Raw genomic sequence first — 18,819 nt, forward strand, 5'->3', positions numbered from 1 at the left:
CAAGGCGGAGGCAACATCATGTCTTACTAAATACTACAGCCAAGACCCAGAGTACGATGTGAAGCGGCCGTTTGTTTACAGTCCGAGGCGCTGCAGGCTGGGATTTATAGTTGCGCTTGGACCAATCAGAAACAAGCTATAAATAACCGGCCAGTCAGCCCTACAGAGTGCCTGAACCTTGGAGTATGAGATGTCAGTAAAGGTACGGCTCCGGAATGTCGTAATTAGACGTTTCTTTAGACAACATGAACAGTATATACACTTAATACTCCAATTCTCTTACACTCACCGTCTTATGACAAGTAAAACCGTCTCAGCTTAGAGCTTGGCCGCCTTAACCTCCAAACAGGGATTCCCCACGCCGATCTGCAGCCGGCTCGAGCTAGCGAAGCATGTCTCACCGGCATCCAACACTGCCTCCGCTCTGATTGTCACCCGATGTGCCGATCCCCCATCGATCCAGCAGTTGTGTCTCACTCGGCAGCGTCGGGACGCATCGTCTTCGTCCGCCATTGCTGGGGTTTTACAGGCGGTTGCTATTCTTCGATATTGCACCGCCAGGCTGCAGCTGCCAGTCACGCCGGCGTGGGACTGGGACCGAGCTAGGTTGTTTGATGGGCACAGCCGGCGTGGATAGACTCCGAGGGGACAGACAAAGACCGAGTGCAGGTGTGACATGAGATTGTGCGAAAGGAAAGGTATAAATACCCCGTACTGTCCGTACTACTGTCTTCTTCATCAGCAGCAATCCTCCTCAACTTTCAAGGTTCTATACAAACCACAAACCACAAACCACAATTAAACCATCATCTCCCACTTCTCAACCACTTCCAACTCTCCAAACAAAACAACCAAAATGAAGCTCACAACCACCCTCCTCTCTCTCCTCCCAACCCTCACCCTTACCCTCGCCGCCCCCTCAAACCCCCTCATCGCCCGCCAATCCTCCGGGACATCGACCCTCTCCTACGACACAAAGTACGACGTCGGCTCAACCTCCCTAACCACAGTTGCCTGCTCGGACGGCGACTTTGGGCTTATAACCGACGGATACACCACCTTCGACTCACTGCCAACCTTCGCCCGCATCGGCGGCGCGCCCACCATCGCCGGCTGGGGCAGCCCCAGCTGCGGCTCGTGCTACCGGCTCACGTACACCTCTGCCGCGGGGGCTACGAATTCCATTGTCGTTACGGCTATTGATACCGCGCCCGGTGGATTCAATGTTGGGCAGACGGCTATGAATGAGCTTACGAATAACCGGGCTGCGGAGCTGGGACGGGTGAATATCTCTTGGACGTTGTTGGGACGGGAGGAGTGTGGTCTTCCTGCTAGGGGTTAGAGGGCTCGCTCATGTTTGGGCTTGACTTTAAAATGGATGAAGATGCATTGATGGGCATTTGTGGGATGGTTTCTGGGATTCCTTTTATGATTTGATGCGATGTACCTAATTAGCCACGCTCCTTATGACCTTGACCTTACGTTAATAAAAGACCTGCTTACCTTGGACCTCTTATCTTCCATACATCTGAAAACAATGCTCAGTAGGTTGAGTCAAATGACTTCGCACCGTTGCATATGCGGCCCCCTTTCAAATGCTTCCTGCAACGGCCATGTGGTTCCATTTACCACCGCCAAAGGGACGTGCCTTGATCTGTCCACGGGCATACTTCGGCAAGTATGAGAATGCTGTGCTATGATTCAAGTGCAGCTCTCACTCTTTGATCAGGAAAGAGTCCGGAGGCGTGTCGATATCTTCTACCCTCCGGGAACAAATTGTCTAAGCTCTTTTGAAAGATGGGGCTTTATGCATTTACATCATGGAATCCGTATGAGATCATCGAGTATCATTCTCATCCGATTAAAGTCATCGCTTATCATTATAATACATTAACCGATCCACCAGGGATCCTTCCTAAACCGACCCAGTCGAGAGGACATACCCACCATCAACAACAATAGTCTGCCCATTGAGGTACTGGTTCGTCGCCGTAAACAGCACCGCACCAGCCATATCCTCGTCCTTGCCGGGTCGGCCCGCAGGAACCTTACCCTCGAACTTCTCCTTGGGCAGCGTGCTCTTCTGCTTGTCGTCGCTCTCGCTAGCCGTCATCTCAGACGGGAAGACACCAGGCGCAATGTTGTTGACACGGATCTTCAGGCCGGAGCTGGCGATCTCGTGAGCCAGCAGCTTGGTCAGGTGAATAGTCGCCGCCTTGGAAGCGTTATACTGGAAGTGGTGCTGCGAAGCCTTGACGATGCCGGAAATCGAGGAGATGTTGATGACAGTCGAGGACCAAGCGCGCTCGGCATCCGTGCCCTTCTGCAGAAGCGGGAGGAAGGCCGTGGTTGTGAAGAAGCAGTGCACGACGTTGGTGCGGTACGTCTTGTCCCACTCCTCCATGTTGGAGCTGGGGTCTTCAAAGAGCGTCTTCTGCAGATCCTTCGCGGACTCCTGGTCCGTATCTTGCGTTGCGCTGGAGACACCGGCATTGTTGATCAGGATGTTGAGCACCTTCTCTTTGCTCTCGAGTTCCTTGACGAGCTTGCGGATGGAGTCCTTGTCCGTGACGTCGGCGGTAAGCGGGATGATCTGGCCTTCGATGTTCTTGTTGTAGAGCTCGGCGACACGGTCGAGTTTCTCAGAGGTTCGACCGGTGATGTAAACCTTTGCGCCGTTCTTCGCGAGGGCCTGCGTGGCCATGAGGCCGATTCCCGAGCCGCCGCCTGTGACGAGGGCAACCTTGCCCTTGACGCCGAAGAGGTTCTCCAGCTTAAAGTGGTCGTTGCTAGTCTGTGCGGACATTTTGGTTTTGTTGGTTTTGGATGAGACGGGGCGGATGGAGATGGGGTATGGTGATGGGAGTGAGGTTGTTGGGAGTTTGCTTGTGAATGTCGAGTTACACGGTTTGGTGCGGAAGAGGGAGCGAAGCATTATATCGGGTTGAATATTGATCGACGGGACATGGACGGTTTATATGCAGAGCTGTGGTCTGGATGGCCTCAGGGTGACGTTTATAGTGCTTGCAGTGTCATCATACAGAAGGGGAATTTGTTAGGGCTTGCCGTCATCGACATGTCATCTACGTTGCGTGACCACGAACCCTGCTGTCTTGTAACTGCGGACATTCTACAGACCTTCTAAAGCCCGCTGAATCTAGCCCCTGCCTTTCTGGTATCTCAATACCCTGAATTACGAGTCCGGTCGAAGAGTCCAGTGCTAGTATAGACGAGCGAATATGACGTCATTCTAGCTTCTATAATCCGCACCAACCTGGCCTCGAGGCGAGAGCACCCTCTGTAGTAGTACCTCTAGCAAGCGAGACAAAGAACTTAAGTGATTGATAGGACAACATTGACCGAACTAAGTCTCCTGGCAAACGACTAGGGTAAGTATAAGTGGTTACTGATGGTTGATGCTGTCTCGGCCACTTGGTGACTGATTTTTGCGACACATATGGCTCGCTGGCTTGGCACAAGGATTAAATAGCCCCTGTGGCCCAGTGGTAAGGCGCGTGACTTCTAATCTCGAGATCCGGGGTTCGATCCCCCGTAGGGGTTTTGCTATCAGTTTTTTGTTCTTGTCTCATGTCTTGGTTTTGCTACCGCTACATACCAGGGTCCAGGTGCCGTGCTAATTGCACGCCACCATAGCAATCTAGAGAGTAGCGTTATCGTTATCGGGCTTTATCTGGGGGACCGGCCCACGCAAAGCCAGAGAGGACCTATAGCTAGAGTAAGTTATGTCCAGAGAGATTCTATTATTTAACTTCTCGCAAGTCTATCCTATAGTAAACCCCCCTATCCCTATAAATGCAAACAAGAAAGCAAATGATAAACAAACACATGCAGACGCATTACAGCGCGGGATATCTCAAGAGAATAAATGTTCCATGACAACATATCAAATGCGTGGCTTGGACACGAAGATGAATTGAGACTAGAAGTGGTATCATGCAAGACGAGAGACAAAGAAAAGAAAGGAGAGTAAACGCTAAGCCGCTGCAGATATGCATGCTATGTGGAATAGCCGAGTCGTGACGTAGACGAAAATCGGCGTGGGGATGCAGTTAAACGGTGCAGAAGGTTCCGATGCGTGTATATATCAGAAAAATCCATCGAAGCCATGAGGACGCTATATCTTATTGGCGTGGCCCATCTGTCGGGACGCCAGGCTTCGAACGGTCCTGGGGAGATGACTATGCGTGGAGGGCAGAGAAGTAATGCTGTCTGACGTCGGTTCAGTATCTTCGACAGGGGCCAGCGGCAGAGACTTCTCGGACCATGCGGTCTGCGGAGGGGACTCGACGAAAGCTGAAGGGATTTTCGGTAGAGGAATATTGGGAGGGGGTGCGGCTGGAGGGCCAACAGTGAGCCCGGTCAGACTCTTCCGCCGTGACATGACTATCGACGATGGGCGGCTTGACGTATTTGCTTTGCTGGGGTGATCACCGTGGCTGGGCGTATTCACAACTTCGGCAAGGGGCATTGGATGATGCGAGGCGCTTGACATCACCGGCTTGACACCCAGCAGACGAGGTGAAGTCGATGAACAACTGGCAGGCAGCATTGCAATGTGCTCTGGCAGATGCGAATAACGCGTACGGCCGCGGTCGCGTTCCCGAGGTGTGTTTACAAGCGCATCCTCAGAATTTGATGCGCGAAGTGGCTTTTTGACCTGATCCCGCCGGTCCACTGGTCGGCGCTGCTCGGGCGAAGCCATCGAGGCCGCAAATCCTTCCCGGCTGGGCGATTGCGGCGGGGACGAAAACATGGAAATAGTATCAATTGATACATCATCTCGGTTGTCACGAGAAGCCTGATGAGTATCTTGTCGAGCCGCAAATCTCCTACTAAAAAGCGGCACGCTGAAGTTGGGTGCCGGGGGCGAAGCACTCCGAAAATGGGCATCAGGGACCGTTGACTGCGCTCGTGGTATTTCCTCAGCTTTCGGGTTGGACGCCGGAGGTAGGAACATCGACTGTCGCTTATTAGGAGTTGTAGAAATTGGACTAGTCGGCGCAGTCACTGCCGATGCAGGCTCAGAGATCACGCTACTCTCCGGGAGAGGGGGGGATCCGACTGCGGCATAGAAGCGCGCGGGCTCGTCATCTGTGTGGGCTGTGGACACTGAGCCCCTGCGCGATTCCGGGGGATGGGGCATGACAATCGACCGGCGATGGACCGAAATATATGAACTCCGTCGAGACTGCTCCCCAGCACTAGATTCTTTATCCTCAAACACCATTGACTGTCGCGGTTGGAGATAAACCGCCGAAAAACGATTGGGGTCCCTTTTCACCATCTGTCGCATACTAGGCGTGGTCCGTAGCTGACTCTCCATCCCTTCATCGTACACCTTTTCAGTCACGTACTTTTTGCCGCCGCGGGCCTCTATCTGGGCGCGGACGGCCAGTAACCAGGAGCTCATTTCCTCCGGGTCACTGAACACAAGAAGCAGATTCCGCGCCAATCGCCGAGCGTGAGACCTGTGAAACCCAAACCGCGACAAAAGAGGCCTAGCTGTTTCCGCGGGGTTTGCACCACTATCCTCCTCGGAGCCCTGGGACACTTGCAGCACCCAATGCTTGCCTGGTATCGCATCGCTAGCAAACGCCACGGACTTTGGCCCGAGGAGAAGCATCTTCTCTGGTAATCGGTCGTGCTTACCATCACCAGGGTACTGTAAGATATACCCAGATGTCGCAATGACGTAGATTTTCTGAGTCCACTCGCCGTTCTCGACGTTTTCTGATAGAGCACGCAGGTACTTCTGCTTTTCCTTGTCGAGCTTCTTCTTCCTGGCTGTAGGTTCCTCCACAGGTGCCTCGTTTGCCGGTTGACTTGCCTGTTGATCATTGTCCCGCAGACTTGCTTCCCTCGCTTTGTAAGTAGCATGTAGGCGCATGATGGAATCGCTGGACAGGATCGGAGACGCAAGAGTCGCATGTTTCAGACCTTGCGGGTAGGCTTTGAAGAGAGGAGGCGGCTTCCATGCTACATCCTCGACCGGGGTGTTATCTTCCTCGTCGGTCTTCGTTCTCTGTTTGGACTGCAACTTGGATCGCGGCGGTGTCGTCGAGAAGGAAGTCGTGGGTGCGGCGGGGGCGGCCGAACCTGGAACAGCTCGAGGCGTGTCACAATCATCCGGCGTGGGCGACAAAGGCGCCTCTTCCTCGGTCGACGCCTGGCTCACTGGGTCCTGGACTTCCTCGATGCCAGAAAGTCTAGCGTCCAACTTTCGACCGTGCTTTTCGCGACTGAAGATTTGACGGAGACTGGACCGTGAAGACTGCCGTTTGACATGCGCTGACTGCAAGGGGACTCGTTCTGTCTTGCCATTCTCATAATCCGACGGTCGTGGACGTTGCTTCAGAGGAGACGCGACATTGACAATCTGAGAATTAGGGCGACTGAAATTGGTCTGTAAATGTAAGGGTGCTAGTTGATGGCCTCTCCGTTCGCTAACAGATGGCTGAGGTAGCTTGGTGTTGAGGGACATCGCTCTGACGTTTTGCTTCTTTCCCACTTGACTGGCGACGGAGATTATTTTGAAAACGCTAAACAAAATTGGGAGGGAGATATATCAATTCTGATCCCGCACAACATGCGATGTCAGCTGTGCAATGTATGGCCGTGAAACAATAAAAGGAGTGGCTGAGATGATCTGTAACGAGTGCGGCAGAAGTCTGGATGATTCATTTGAGTAACAACATTCAAGGGGCGATCATAGTTTTCGTGACAGTGACAGGAACGGCGCAAAGAGCGAGGCGTCGGACAATTCTGGATACTGAAATATGTATGAACAAGAGGTGTATTGAGCGAGCGACTGGATTTAAAAATAGTGAGGCCGGCCGAAAGCTGCTTGTCTCATGCGCGCGGGATCGGAAGCTTTCTGGAAAGGAACGTGCACGAAAAACGTCGGCTCTTGAGTCGTCGACACCGGCTGAGAACTGAGCAGTCGAGGTTTGGTTCGATATTAAACCCCCGTCTTCAACAAGCCCATTGTAAGCATTGTTTCAGATGCCGAACGCCGGGAAAGAAGATGAAGAAAGTCGAAGGATCGTGTATGAAAGAGCAAGAGAGGGAGGGTGGGATTGGAATGAGAGCGAGAAGCAGGCCAGAGCGTGACAAGGTAAATTGCCCGCCTTGGAGGAGGGCCGGAATAAGATGACTGGCCTGTCCTTTGTGGTGAAATTGACTAAGTGCCCAATCCTATCCACCGCTGGGAGTTGGCTAGGGACGAAACTAAATTACTTAGGGTTGTTTGTGATCAAGTCTGAAACTGTTCGGACGAATCCCCTGGGAACCGTGGGACTGAGACCGCAGTTGAGATCTCTGATTCATGGGCCTCATGGAGCCATCAATCGGAGGCAAAAAAAGTGCATCTCGATTTGGTGTTTTAGATGAGACCATGGGGATGGAGACTCGAGCAAGGCAAGAGCCCACCGACTGAAGCTTCATGGTTGTTTAACTTGTTTTCGAAGCCGAGAACCCCCCTGAACCAGCTTTGTCCGTCCCCACTTTGAATAACGGTTGTCGGCTTAGAGAACTCGAGAGGATTTAGCCTGCGACTCTTCTATCCCAGCCAATGAGATTGTAGTTTTCAAAGGGAGGTGCTGGGGCTCGAGGCCTGGCTTCTTCCAGACTCTTGGATCCGCTCGTCTGCGAAAGGGGGATCAGCATCAGCCACAGATCATCACGTCACTATTGCTGCTCACCTCAAGAGTCAAGACGCATTGTTACCAAGGAATTCGCCTGTCATATCGGCTTCTCGGGAAGATACGTGCAAGTGCAAGGTACAGACGAATTGGAGCACGGAGGCTGCGATCCTCAGCCACGCGGGAATCGAAACAAAGTGAGGCTGACTCATCGGGATCGGTCTCCGCAAGTCTCCTCCCCGGACTGGCTTGCGACTTGCATACGAAGAGAACCTCAGGAAAGAGAAAGAGAGAAAAAACATTATGGAGTAGCTTGGTTATCATTGTGTAAGTAGAATCCAGTGCCTACGTCGCCGGTCCACACTTCTGGCCCTGCCCTTCCTGCACTGCGCCCATCAGTGTTGCTGCCTGCTCGCAGAACTGTGCCATCGAAGTGTCCTTGTCGGTAAGGCCGCGCGGATGGTGAGTAGTCCAGTGAACATCCACCGATCCAAATCTCTTGAGATCGCCATTAGCATGCGAAGCCGTCTGAATTTTGCGCTACTCACAATCGTCATTGTTGCATGGTGCTTCTTGGTAGCACTCTGCGATGCAACTGCGTTCAAAAAGCTCTGCCGTCCATCGGAATCACATTCCCATGTCAGCCTCAAGCTCCGAAGTGGAGGCGAACAGACGTACCACGGCCTTGAAATATGATCGGAAATAGAACGTTTTTTGGATGCCAATCTTGCCGTCGTCCAACCTCCACCCTTGACCCTGCAATTCGTTCAGCGTGGGACGCAGCTGTTCTGGGTCAAAACCCTCGGCAATCTGGAGTTCTGTGTCCATAGTAGAAGCTCTGCGGATATAGCTGACCCCGTTGCTCGGATGAACTTGACGGAAAGTGATGGAGGAAACTCGCAGATTTGGCGGTTGGCAGAAACTCGCTAACTGGCGAGTTGAATAAGTGCGAGTGCAGGCCGGACGAAGTCCCAATATTGACCTTTGAAGGCGCTGATAACCTTTGACTGCGGGTTTCATGACGAGGTGCACTGGCTGGTAGAAGCAAAGCTACTTCCAATGATGCCGCATTCTCGGGTGAGATCCCAACCTGGTCACATGACCAGTTTCTTGAATATTCATTTAGGAGGATCAGCTACTGTAAACAGAACTTGGATGGCTGGGGGGTACTCCGTACGGAAGCGAAGTATGGCTGCCAAAGACGACAATTGATTACAAGGAACATGGACGCACTATGCGATTTTTCAATTCGCTATGAGCCACAGTACGTACAATTAAGATTAAAGCTTGGTATCTAAGCGAAACACAAGATGAGTCAAAAGCCAAAGGTGCAAGGCTGAAATACAGATCAAGAGAACTGATGGCGATGCGCCAGTGGAATACCAAGCAAGTATTGTACGCAATCATGGAGGCATCACAGAATCATAGCGGTCGACAATATGGATGCTAGAAGCAAGGACCGCTTTGAAGAACATTAGACGAAAAAAAAAAGAGATAAGGAGCTAAAGCATCCCTTCCATGCAGAGGTGAGAGAGAAAAGGAAAGACGCCAGGAAGTGCTGACAAGGAAACGGTACGGGCCACTCCAGAGGCAGCAAGTTTCGAATAATGACGCCGAGTCGGCGTTGGGGTTGGCGAAACGAGTTCTGTATCCATTCGATCATCGTTCATCATCATCGTCATGCTTGTTGGCTATCCGCGAGCCGTTATACCTCCGAGAAGCTCTGCCGCGCAGAAGCAGTGCGCGAGGTGGGACGAGACGCCGCGAAGCTGTTCTGTCGGCTTCCGAGGGTTTGGCGAATGCGCAAGTTCTGTTGTGATCGAGCAAAGGAATTTGCTCGCGAGCCCGTTGGGACGCGAGAGAGCCTGCCGGTGTGGATTGCGCCGTGGCTCTGCAATTCGGCCTTTGCGTCGGACAACTGTTGGGCAAAAGGTGATCGCTTGCGAAGAGTCGGACCGTACCAGTAGATGGCATATACTGCAATCACCAATAGGAAGGAAATGCAGACTAACACATGTTAGTGATCTGCTGCGTTAGTCTGATGCAGATTGTACTCACAGAGAATGGTAGAGGCATATTCCAGATGGTGTTCGCCGCCGATATCTGCAGGACGGATTAGCATCACAGAAGTACATGCGATGGGAAGCACACTTACTCTGGAAAAATGGTGTTGCCGGGATTGTCAAGATACCGGCAAGGAAATCTCGTGCCCAGCCGTTTCCACCAGTGGCGGAAGCTGAGTACGGTCCATAGGCACAGATCATGTAGTCGATGGTTGCCATATAGATGCTGTAATTGGCGATACCAACAATGGCGGAGAAAATCATCGTACCGATCCAGTGAACGGGAGGACCCAAGCTGGTCCACGCGAACCCAATCAAACCAATTGGAAGGCAAGGAGCAGTCCAGAGCAGCCACCAAAGACGAGATTCGTACTGAGCCTGTTCGTCGTCGGGCTTCTCGCGCCTCTCACGAATGTTTCTCTTGATAGCTGGCACAAAGGAGAACCAGGCAATGAAGTATCCGACGAGAATGGGAATGAATGACAGGCCAAGTTCAACAGTGCCAAAGCCCCATTGGTCGTAGACCAAGCCGAAGGATTGGATGAACATGAAAATCAGTGCGTCACTGAAACCACTCAGAAGCGAAAGTGTCAAGACAATGGGCTCGGTCAAGAACATCTTGAAGGGACGAACCCAAGTGACCAGGATCTCCCGCATCGAGAAGCGCTCGCGGTACGGGACGAGCTCGTTAGGTCCGTAGATGTTAGGGTTCTCGCCACTCATCCTCATCTTCTTGGCGATCCGATCCATCAAAATTGTGGTTCGCGTCTCAGGGACAAGCAGCAAGTGTGCAATTTGAACGAAGCCACCGAAAATGAGCTGGATCCAGATGTTCCAACGCCAAGGCAGGTATGCTTCAACGAAACCGCCGACCACAGGGCCAATGACAGAGCCAGCAACAGAGGAGAAAACAACACAAGCAACAGCATACTGCTGTTCATCCGCTTCCCAAAGATCGGCGATCATACCAAGCGTAACGGAACCACCAGCTGAACTGAGACCACCCAAGGCGCGGCCTACCATGATGGAGGCAAAGTTAGGTGCAAGGGCAACAGGAAGCTGCCAGATGTTGACAAGAAAGAGACTCGCCTGCAGGATTGGCTTGCGGCCAAGTTCCTCGCTCCACGGAGCCCAAAGCTCGCAGCCGAAGGCATACAGGACAAGGAATATCATTGCGCCACAACGCGCAGCTTGCATACTAACGCCGAATTCCTCGGAAATGCCACCAAGGGCGTTGGAGTAGAGACTAGTGTTGAAGTTCATGGATGTCTGGACAAGGAAGATCACGGAGATCACCATCCACTTCTTCCAACTTGGCCACGCATAACCGAGCTGATCGTAGCAGTCGTCTTCGGTCAACTCAATTTTCTCGCCCGGCTTGTTCTCGAGCTGGTGCAGGGTAGTACCAGCCGTGGGATCACGAGGAAGCTGGGATTTGCCGTTGAGGCCTCCACCAGCTTTCTCCTTCTCAGCCTCAAGAATCGCATCATCCTGAGACGAGGAGGATGCATCGGGCTGCCGCAATCTCTGCGAATTTTCGATCTCCTTTTCGGAGAATGGCGTGGGCATCTTGGTTGGGTCACCACTGTGTTCAGGTTAGCGTTGCCCTACCGACTAGACAGAGAAGCTAGTAGAGAAAAAGAAGAGCAAGGAAGCATCATAAGGGACGGTAATCAACACTGATCGTGGACAGAAGCAGTGGAGTACCAACAGTAAGGTAATATACTTACAATGACACTGGCCGGAGATTTGTAGGATGCGAGATGAGGGTTAGGAAATGATCGGCGTCGACAAGAAGAGAGTAGAGGAACAGGAAGGTGGAGAGTGGACAAAAGCGACGGAGAGATAGTCCTCGAGAGAGATGATGGGAAGATGACGAGAAGAAGAATCGAGGAGAGAGGAAGCGGGGGAGTAGATGTTAAAAGAAGACGGAGTGGGAAGAGAAGGAAGAAGGGCTCCGACCTGTCATCATTGTGAGCTTGGAGGCAAGAACTCCCAAAAAGGAAAGAACGGGCAACGCCGTTGGCTGGATCCAGAAGCGTCGATGCTACCTCTGGGTTCGCTCAGTTACCACCCCGCCTTCTCCAGCTCTGCTCGTTTAGCGGGTAGCTTTTTGCGTTTAACTTCCAGTGAGCCATTCTCTCGCCGATCTTCCTCGAGTCCTTAGTTACTTCCAAGGTAGAAACGCCCCATGAAGATCTGGTGCCTTGGCGGCTGATTCTTTGCTTTTGTTGTGTAGCCTACTACTGTACCTACAGTGCATGTCTACAGCGTACGGCGTACGAGGCGTAGATGCAAAGACGAAAGCCCGCATCAGCAACTCCGCGTTCGTCCAGACGTTACTACAACTGGCAAAATGCGGTGGCTGATGGACGCTGTTCTGGGCCGGAACCTCCCTCGAGGCCGGATCTGGAAGGCTGGCCAGCGGGACTGGGTTCCGGCATCGAACAAGTCACACCGGCAGACATGGACCAATTGCTTTTGGCAAAGCTCCGAACGAATGCAAAATGTTCAGCATCGACATCTCACGATATGGTATGCAGCGTTGCTGTCAGGCTCTCAGTTTACACACTTGTGGTCGGTCGTACGACGCAAGGGGCGTCGGGATGCCTAAGGCTGGGGCTTGGATCCCGAACGGCGGTCGGACCTTGGCTCCAGGGTCGAGAGTCAAAATGATATGATGATGGATCCATCGCTGTCTGTTTGGCTCGATGCATGTGGCGGCCAACTCAAGTGGAGTGCCTGAAGTAATAGTCGCTCGGGCTTCTCCTGTCGTTCCATCCCGAAATCTTGCAAGGTTGAAATTGAGAGCCAGTCGCGGGGAAATGTTGCCGCGAATGACGTCAATGGCTCCTCTTCGCCCCGATCCTTCGTCTTTGCTTTCCTTGAACAAATCTTGACTGGTGTTGGCATGTTCATCATCGCCTGGGCGTCGCAAAGATGGAGTGTAAGAGATTGAGTATTTTATTCTGTCATATCACTCGGTCCTGGGTGGTGTGATCAACAACACGGTTTGCCGACTGCAACCTCGGGGTTCCGTGGAGCAGAAAATTCTGAGGGGATGTGGGGGCTTCTCCATGGGCATCCCAATCTCTCCAGTCTCCAGGAATTCGTAGAACTTCCCCATTCATCTCATACAGACGCGCAATGGCAACTCGCACATCGCTGCCAGATCATTCTGTATGCTGGATACAACCTTGTATAGACTGTGTACTCGATGTTTACTTCTACTTTTTTTGTTCCACAGTTCCGAAGCCTCAACGGTAGGATTAAGCACACGCTAAGGCGTCGTAAGACCAGCCACTGAAGCCAAGATCAACGCTGCCAAGCGCGGTACGTAGTAAACTGTAAACTGTGCACGACCGACAACCCGAAGTACGGGTGACATCGCTCCAGGTTCCCCAACCAAGATGTGCGATCGTCCTCGAGCACCCGGACTGTATTCCACGTTTGAATAATAATAATGCGACATTGGATTCCCCAACATTCCACAGATCCCCACTGTGCCGGCAAAAAGACAGTAAGTCACGTGCGAGATCGACCCCGATTCTCGGCTGTTCGGCTGTTTCCAGGCTTTGACCACCCACTAGGCTACATGCGGCTAGAATGACCGTGACCAGCTGAAGTTCTTGACCGCCTTCTGCTTGCGACAGCTCCCCTCATTCGACGGCTTGGGCTCGGCCCTGGCCCATCAATATCACCATCAGGCCAGGGTCTGACAGAGTCAAGCGAGACAGCCAGGCGACAGCCTCCATCTCCGTTATCATCAGCTCTAGTCTGCATCCGCAGCTACCCTCGCTGTCTGCTTCCGGATCACTGCGAGATTTAGCGCGATCCAGGACCCATCCCACTTAACCATGTCTCCGGACATCAATTCCCTCCCCCCATCTCGCTCGGCATCTGCTTCCCCACGCCAACGACGGAACCTAACCAGTCTATTGGACGCCATTGCCTCAACCGGCGCTTCCAACTCGTCGTCCAACTCAAACATTAACCACTCCAGCAGTAGCACCATGTCCTCCGAGCTGCCGCGCCGCCATCTTCCAATATCGGTGTCGGAGCGTCGCCGGTCTGGAAACTTGAACATCAACAGCAGTAGCAACAATAGCTATAGCGAGCCCATCGGGGATATTCCGTCGGCTTCGCCTGAGCCTGCTCGGACAAGCTTGTTCAATTTCCCGAATAGTCCCATCATGGGCTTCGGTGATCCCCATCATCATCGCGCTCCTTCACTTGGCGAGCTGCATCAGGAACTAGAACAGGAGCAGGAAGCTCAGGTGGTAAGGCATACTTCCCTTTAGCGTCTTTGATGTGGTGTTGACCATGGTTCACCTCGTATTCTAGAACCGACTTTTATCGACGATCAGGAACCAAGAGCTCCGTATTCAGCATCTTGAGCAGCAACATCAGTCCGCGATCGACGATGCTACCCCATCCAGCGAGCGCTCTGTCTCATTTCCACCCGGTGCTTCACTGTCTACCCTAGGCACCAGAACCTCAACTCAATTGCCCTCGTCTTTGTCTAGTCGCCGCCCGAGCCAAGGCTACGCACATTCCCCCAATCTCAGGGCAGCGGATTCAACCCGGGATATGGCCGCACCAGAGTGGGTCGTCGGCCCCGGCCTTAGCCCCGGTGAAAGTATAGGACGGCGGGGTAGCCTAAGCCGAGAGGACCAGGGTAGTAGCTTTTACCAGGCCGAGGCCGCGTCGCTTGCAAGAGAAAACCAGATGCTACGGCAGCGTATTCGGGAATTAGGTGCGTGATGTTTTTGGCCTGTCTAACGACACTCGGACAGCGATTCAAACTCAAATGCCTAAAATGCCTCACCACGCTAACATTACTCCTGTCATAGAACGCCAATTGAGCGAACAAAGCACGAACATGACGGTTCCTTCTGTAACGCCCGGCGACCCCAGCGTTAGACAGCCGGCAGCGGGTGCGGGATCCGAAGGTGAGTTGTCAGACAAGACGTGATTGGCTCAGCGCCTTTTTTTGGATGCAACCTCAAAAAATTATCTATATTTCGCCTACTCACTCGGACCATGAACGAAACAAACCACCCCAAGGTACTCGAGGAATTTTTCCGTCGACCTCGAAGACGTGCGCATGGCGGCCTACCGGGTCACCTAGTACCACACAGACCCGAAGCAAGCAACGTGGGGTTGCACCTCTAACGCCCGGTTACGAGGGTGACCTCTTGGAATGAACAGTTATCCTTCTAAACTTTATCTGCCAGTTGTTGCTTAGACCCTGGCCCGAAGGACTATGTTCTCACAGTACAACCCGGGCAGTGCAGCGCTGAACTCAACTCAACATGTATCTATCTACCAATCAACATAGATATCCCAATCCTCAGTCAAAACACATATCTCCAACAGTCTAGCTACATAGTCTCTTTCCAAATATAACGCTTTAGATCTTCCCCATCAGCGAGAATAAATGTCTCAGAAACACGTGTAGATACGGTGTACCAACCACGCGAGCCGCACCCCTTGCGCCGCCCCTACATGAGCATTGAGCAGTGAGCACCATATATGCATCTATTTCTCAGATTCTACTTCTACAAATCTTCAACGCAAGGGGTTTAAGCACGCAAGATGCAGTCCCAGCAGCCCGAGTCCCACTGTCCCAACCTAAATCTCACGCCCGCCTCAGCTGGGTCTGGTCTGGTCTGGCCTCTCGCGTGGCGTGCAGATCATCGGATTTGCCTCTCAAGGCTCTAACCTAGACTCCAAGAGCCAACAGCCAGCCAAAGGTTCATGATAAACAACCTTGCAGGCGTTTACTTTTCCGTTGACGCACCGTCCAGCGCGCAGCAGCTGAGAAATAAATAAGCAACACATGGGTGATAGAAGGAAACCCCTCCATCTAGAAGCAATCGTAGATGTGCATACCTAGGTACAGGCCAGGCTAGCTACACCCATCCATCCTACGGAGTGCCTAGGTATGGTACCCTCCAGCCTGCATAGAATCCAGGCCCGTCTGTTTCACAGCCACAAATTTTGACCCTGATATTTACCGTAGCTAGACAATTAAGTGGACTTTGATTATAGTAGGCTTGGGGATGTATATATATTGCTCGTAATCACACAGTCGATTGACGATTTTGTTGCAGGTTATATATTACCACTGTGGTCGTCCGATTGCAGAATACGGAAAGAAAGAGAGGATGAAGCTTACATAAAATACCGTGGTGCTCTATTCAGTTAGACAAGGCCTAGACTCGGCGACTGAAGAAGCCAGAAGAAGAGGCGAAGTACTTGACACGATTATGCACGCATGCTACTAGTAGCAACTCATAGAAGAGGCTTCCAAGCAATATCATTGGACCCTGCACAGAAGCAAGAAGCACATAGATACGAAGATCTATTTCCAGATGGAATAAAATACATCAAATAAACACTTCAACAGGCTAGCTAGAGCAGATATCCCAAAGCACACAAAAGCAAGCAAAAGTCTAGGTATGCAACTGCATGGCCGTGACAAAACCGTCTAGGTCTTCTCTTATGAACAAACAACCAAGCGCAGAAAGAAAAGGGAAAATAAGCCAATCTACAGCTTCGCCTTCTCGGCCTCAGCGGCAAGATCGGGCATCAGCATGTCCCGGATGTCGCCGGCCGCCTCGTTGAGGTAGTAGCTCATGCGCTCGGCGCCGATGCGCTTGCAAACAATGTTGAAGTTAAGGCTGCGTTTATCATTAGCATTTATTCTTCTTCATGGTCAAGGGTAGATAGGAGGGCTCACCTGTTCTCATTAATCATGTACGCAATACCGAACCCGTCATCGATAACCTGACTCCACCCGTAGCCGTTGAAGAACTCCGAGCTCAGCTGGGAAGTGGACAAATACCAGGACCCGCTGTAGGCAAAAGCCGGATCTGAGTAGATGGAAGGCAAAGGCTCGCCCTCACGGAGGAGCTTCTTGAGACCGAATAGGTGGCGGTCGACACCCTTGCCGTCGCTAGCTTCGGCAGTGTACTTGGAGTGCGCGGTGAGGGCAGTGCGGAAGAGACGGACAGCTTCCTCGCGGGGAACAAACGCATCGGTGATGGCCTTGCAGAAGGCGACGCTGTCGTCGGAGACGGTGCGGATGGTTTCTGTACGGCCCTCGGCGAACTTGCGGGTCGAGGCAGACTCGTACGTTGGGCGGTTCTTGCCGTACATCTTGAAGTAGGCGAGCTGGATGATCATCTGCACGTAGGCATCGGGGCTGCACTTGAACTTCTTAATCAGACCCTTGCCGTAGCCCTGGTAGGCTTGGACGCGCAGCTCGTGCGCGGCGATCTGCTGGCGGTGTTCCTTGGCCGCGACGTCGATCGCTTCGAGGGTTTCTTCGTTCAGGTGGAAGTTGATGGGACGGGGGTCAGGTAGGTCGGAGCGAACGGACTTTGCGGAGAGATCGATCTTGTTGTTAAAGATGAGGGCGTTGAGGTGGTCGTTAAGACGGTGGGTGGGGCTACCGTCCATCATGCTGTGCTCGCCCATGAAGCCAGCAGTGCCGTTCTCGTTGACGATGAACTGCAAAGGCTTATCGAACCAACGGTTGTGGCCGTCACCATGCCAGTACTGCTCCGCACGCTCCTCCAAAGTCACGGGGCTCGCATCATCCAGACAGACAAGGAAACCGCTAGACTCAATATCTCGCAGGGCATCGGCATTGGCCGGGTGAGCATCCAGAAGCTTCTTGCGGGCGGCAGTCCAGTGGTCACGGTTCGCAACAGTCAGGACACCAACAGGCGGAACCTTCTGGGCAATCTTGTAGATACGCTCAAACTGCTGCTCCAGCTCCGACACATTAAGCGGGCGGCCGTTGATGACCAAAGGCACCTTGAAAAACTGATTCTTGCGGACGACCACAATATGCTCGTTCTCCTTAGCAGAGTACTTCTGAGGATAATCCGCAGGATCGGCAGGAATGCGGCAGCAGTTGAACATGTACTGGTACGAGCTCATAGCCTGAGGAATCTTGCGGAGGTACTCGGGTTCAATCGAGCCATCATCGACCTGGCTCTTGAACTCGAGTGCCGCAGTGGTAATCGCAGCAGCACGCTTAACGGGGTCCCGGCGGGCACGGTCATCCCGATAGGAGTAGAAGTAAGAGACGTACGGGATCACGGGGTCCCGGTAGCCGAGGTAAGCGGCGTTGTTCCACCACTCGGTCAGCCAGTTCTTGGTGTTGGGGTCCGCAGCGCGAGCAAGCAGTCGTTCCTGCAGCGTCTGGCCTGCGCCGCCGGGGCGAATGAACTCTTCGACAGCCTTCTTGGTGTTTTCGTACTCGCCCTCGGAAACGACTGCATGGACGGATTTTAGGTACCGGCGACCGGTCTCTTCCAATGATGGGACTGGTAGGCGGGGGAGGGAGTCTTCAAATCGGAGCATTGCTCCCTTGGAGTGGTCTTCTTTGTATCCTGGTCGGAGTTAGCTAACAGCGTTAAGCCCTATACACCCGCCGCATAACGTCGAGTGTATCCGCGCATGTGATTCTTACCCTCGGGGACAGAAGAAGCCTTGCGCCGCGGTGCCATTGTTGATGCCTTGTACAGTTAGCAAATTCCAATTACTCCGAGTCTCAAGAAGTAACCATACCACTGAAGATCTAGCGAGGAGAGAATTTGTAGGAGAGAGGCGGGGGCGAGCAAGAGTAGAAGAGAACCGGCTCCGGGCAGCCGCTGTAAACATCACTCTCGATGTGGAGGGGTGACAGGGGGAAGGAAAGGATGATGAGTAGAGAGGAAGGGGAGTGGTCGAGTAGTTTATGAAGAAAGCTTGAGAGGAGACAGGGGCAAGAAAGACGACAAGGCCAGTACAAAAGAAGAAGAGAGGCAAGATGAGGCCAGCGAGAGAACCGAATAATGAACCTCGGCTGAAGGGGGGGTGGATAATTACCGTATCAGCCTATCACATTTCTAGGAAGTGGAGTACCTTTTTACTGTGTAATAATGGTATCACAGATACACCGCGGGGAGCCGGAGGACGCAAGCAGCCAGATTCGGGCTCTCAGCCTCGGTCCGATCCCATGACCCTGTCATTCTTATAGCAGATCCTCGTTATAGCTTAAATAAAGTTTATGATGAGTACGTCTGTATAGAGCAACA

At 52.6% G+C, this 18,819-nt stretch overlaps 7 protein-coding genes and 1 non-coding gene across 8 annotated transcripts; 3 read left to right on the plus strand and 5 right to left on the minus strand.

Annotated features, from left to right (window-relative positions):
- The first annotated feature begins 412 nt into the window (after positions 1-412).
- On the plus strand, positions 413-1,510 carry aspf13 (allergenic cerato-platanin Asp F13). The gene has a single exon (XM_073723023.1). The coding sequence runs from the start codon at positions 857-859 to the stop codon at positions 1,340-1,342; it is 486 nt and encodes a 161-aa protein (XP_073588808.1). The 5' UTR covers positions 413-856; the 3' UTR covers positions 1,343-1,510.
- A 311-nt stretch (positions 1,511-1,821) lies between these two features.
- Positions 1,822-2,997, minus strand: BDW74DRAFT_144412 (SDR family NAD(P)-dependent oxidoreductase). The gene has a single exon (XM_073723024.1). The coding sequence runs from the start codon at positions 2,933-2,935 to the stop codon at positions 1,916-1,918; it is 1,020 nt and encodes a 339-aa protein (XP_073588809.1). The 5' UTR covers positions 2,936-2,997; the 3' UTR covers positions 1,822-1,915.
- A 492-nt stretch (positions 2,998-3,489) lies between these two features.
- Positions 3,490-3,561, plus strand: BDW74DRAFT_t36. Its single transcript has one exon. It is a non-coding gene; the product is annotated as a tRNA-Arg (tRNA).
- Positions 3,562-4,036: 475 nt separating this feature from the next.
- BDW74DRAFT_48048 (peptidase family M20/M25/M40 protein) lies at positions 4,037-6,597 on the minus strand. Its single transcript, XM_073732913.1, has one exon. The coding sequence runs from the start codon at positions 6,500-6,502 to the stop codon at positions 4,136-4,138; it is 2,367 nt and encodes a 788-aa protein (XP_073588810.1). The 5' UTR covers positions 6,503-6,597; the 3' UTR covers positions 4,037-4,135.
- Positions 6,598-8,006: 1,409 nt separating this feature from the next.
- On the minus strand, positions 8,007-8,489 carry BDW74DRAFT_173555 (4a-hydroxytetrahydrobiopterin dehydratase; the record flags this gene model as incomplete). Its single annotated transcript, XM_073727810.1, has 3 exons — positions 8,007-8,159; positions 8,210-8,272; positions 8,340-8,489. 3 exons carry the CDS (start codon positions 8,487-8,489, stop codon positions 8,007-8,009), a joined length of 366 nt encoding a protein of 121 aa, XP_073588811.1.
- A 728-nt stretch (positions 8,490-9,217) lies between these two features.
- Positions 9,218-11,727, minus strand: BDW74DRAFT_48053 (putative MFS multidrug transporter). Its single transcript, XM_073732914.1, has 4 exons — positions 11,455-11,727; positions 9,817-11,309; positions 9,720-9,764; positions 9,218-9,668 (listed from the first exon to the last, which is right to left on the minus strand). The coding sequence occupies exons 2-4, from the start codon at positions 11,291-11,293 to the stop codon at positions 9,367-9,369; spliced, it is 1,824 nt and encodes a 607-aa protein (XP_073588812.1). The 5' UTR covers positions 11,294-11,309; positions 11,455-11,727; the 3' UTR covers positions 9,218-9,366.
- A 1,478-nt stretch (positions 11,728-13,205) lies between these two features.
- BDW74DRAFT_144417 (uncharacterized protein) lies at positions 13,206-15,263 on the plus strand. Its single transcript, XM_073723025.1, has 3 exons — positions 13,206-14,004; positions 14,069-14,480; positions 14,578-15,263. The coding sequence occupies exons 1-3, from the start codon at positions 13,582-13,584 to the stop codon at positions 14,697-14,699; spliced, it is 957 nt and encodes a 318-aa protein (XP_073588813.1). The 5' UTR covers positions 13,206-13,581; the 3' UTR covers positions 14,700-15,263.
- Positions 15,264-15,885: 622 nt separating this feature from the next.
- BDW74DRAFT_144420 (carnitine O-acetyltransferase CAT2) lies at positions 15,886-18,511 on the minus strand. The gene is made up of 4 exons (XM_073723026.1): positions 18,311-18,511; positions 18,213-18,258; positions 16,470-18,132; positions 15,886-16,410 (listed from the first exon to the last, which is right to left on the minus strand). Exons 1-4 carry the CDS (start codon positions 18,401-18,403, stop codon positions 16,278-16,280), a joined length of 1,935 nt encoding a protein of 644 aa, XP_073588814.1. The 5' UTR covers positions 18,404-18,511; the 3' UTR covers positions 15,886-16,277.
- Positions 18,512-18,819: the final 308 nt, after the last annotated feature.

The sequence above is a fragment of the Aspergillus multicolor genome (assembly GCF_047715735.1).
Source record: "Aspergillus multicolor strain CBS 133.54 unplaced genomic scaffold BDW74scaffold_2, whole genome shotgun sequence".
Lineage (NCBI taxonomy): Eukaryota > Fungi > Ascomycota > Eurotiomycetes > Eurotiales > Aspergillaceae > Aspergillus > Aspergillus multicolor.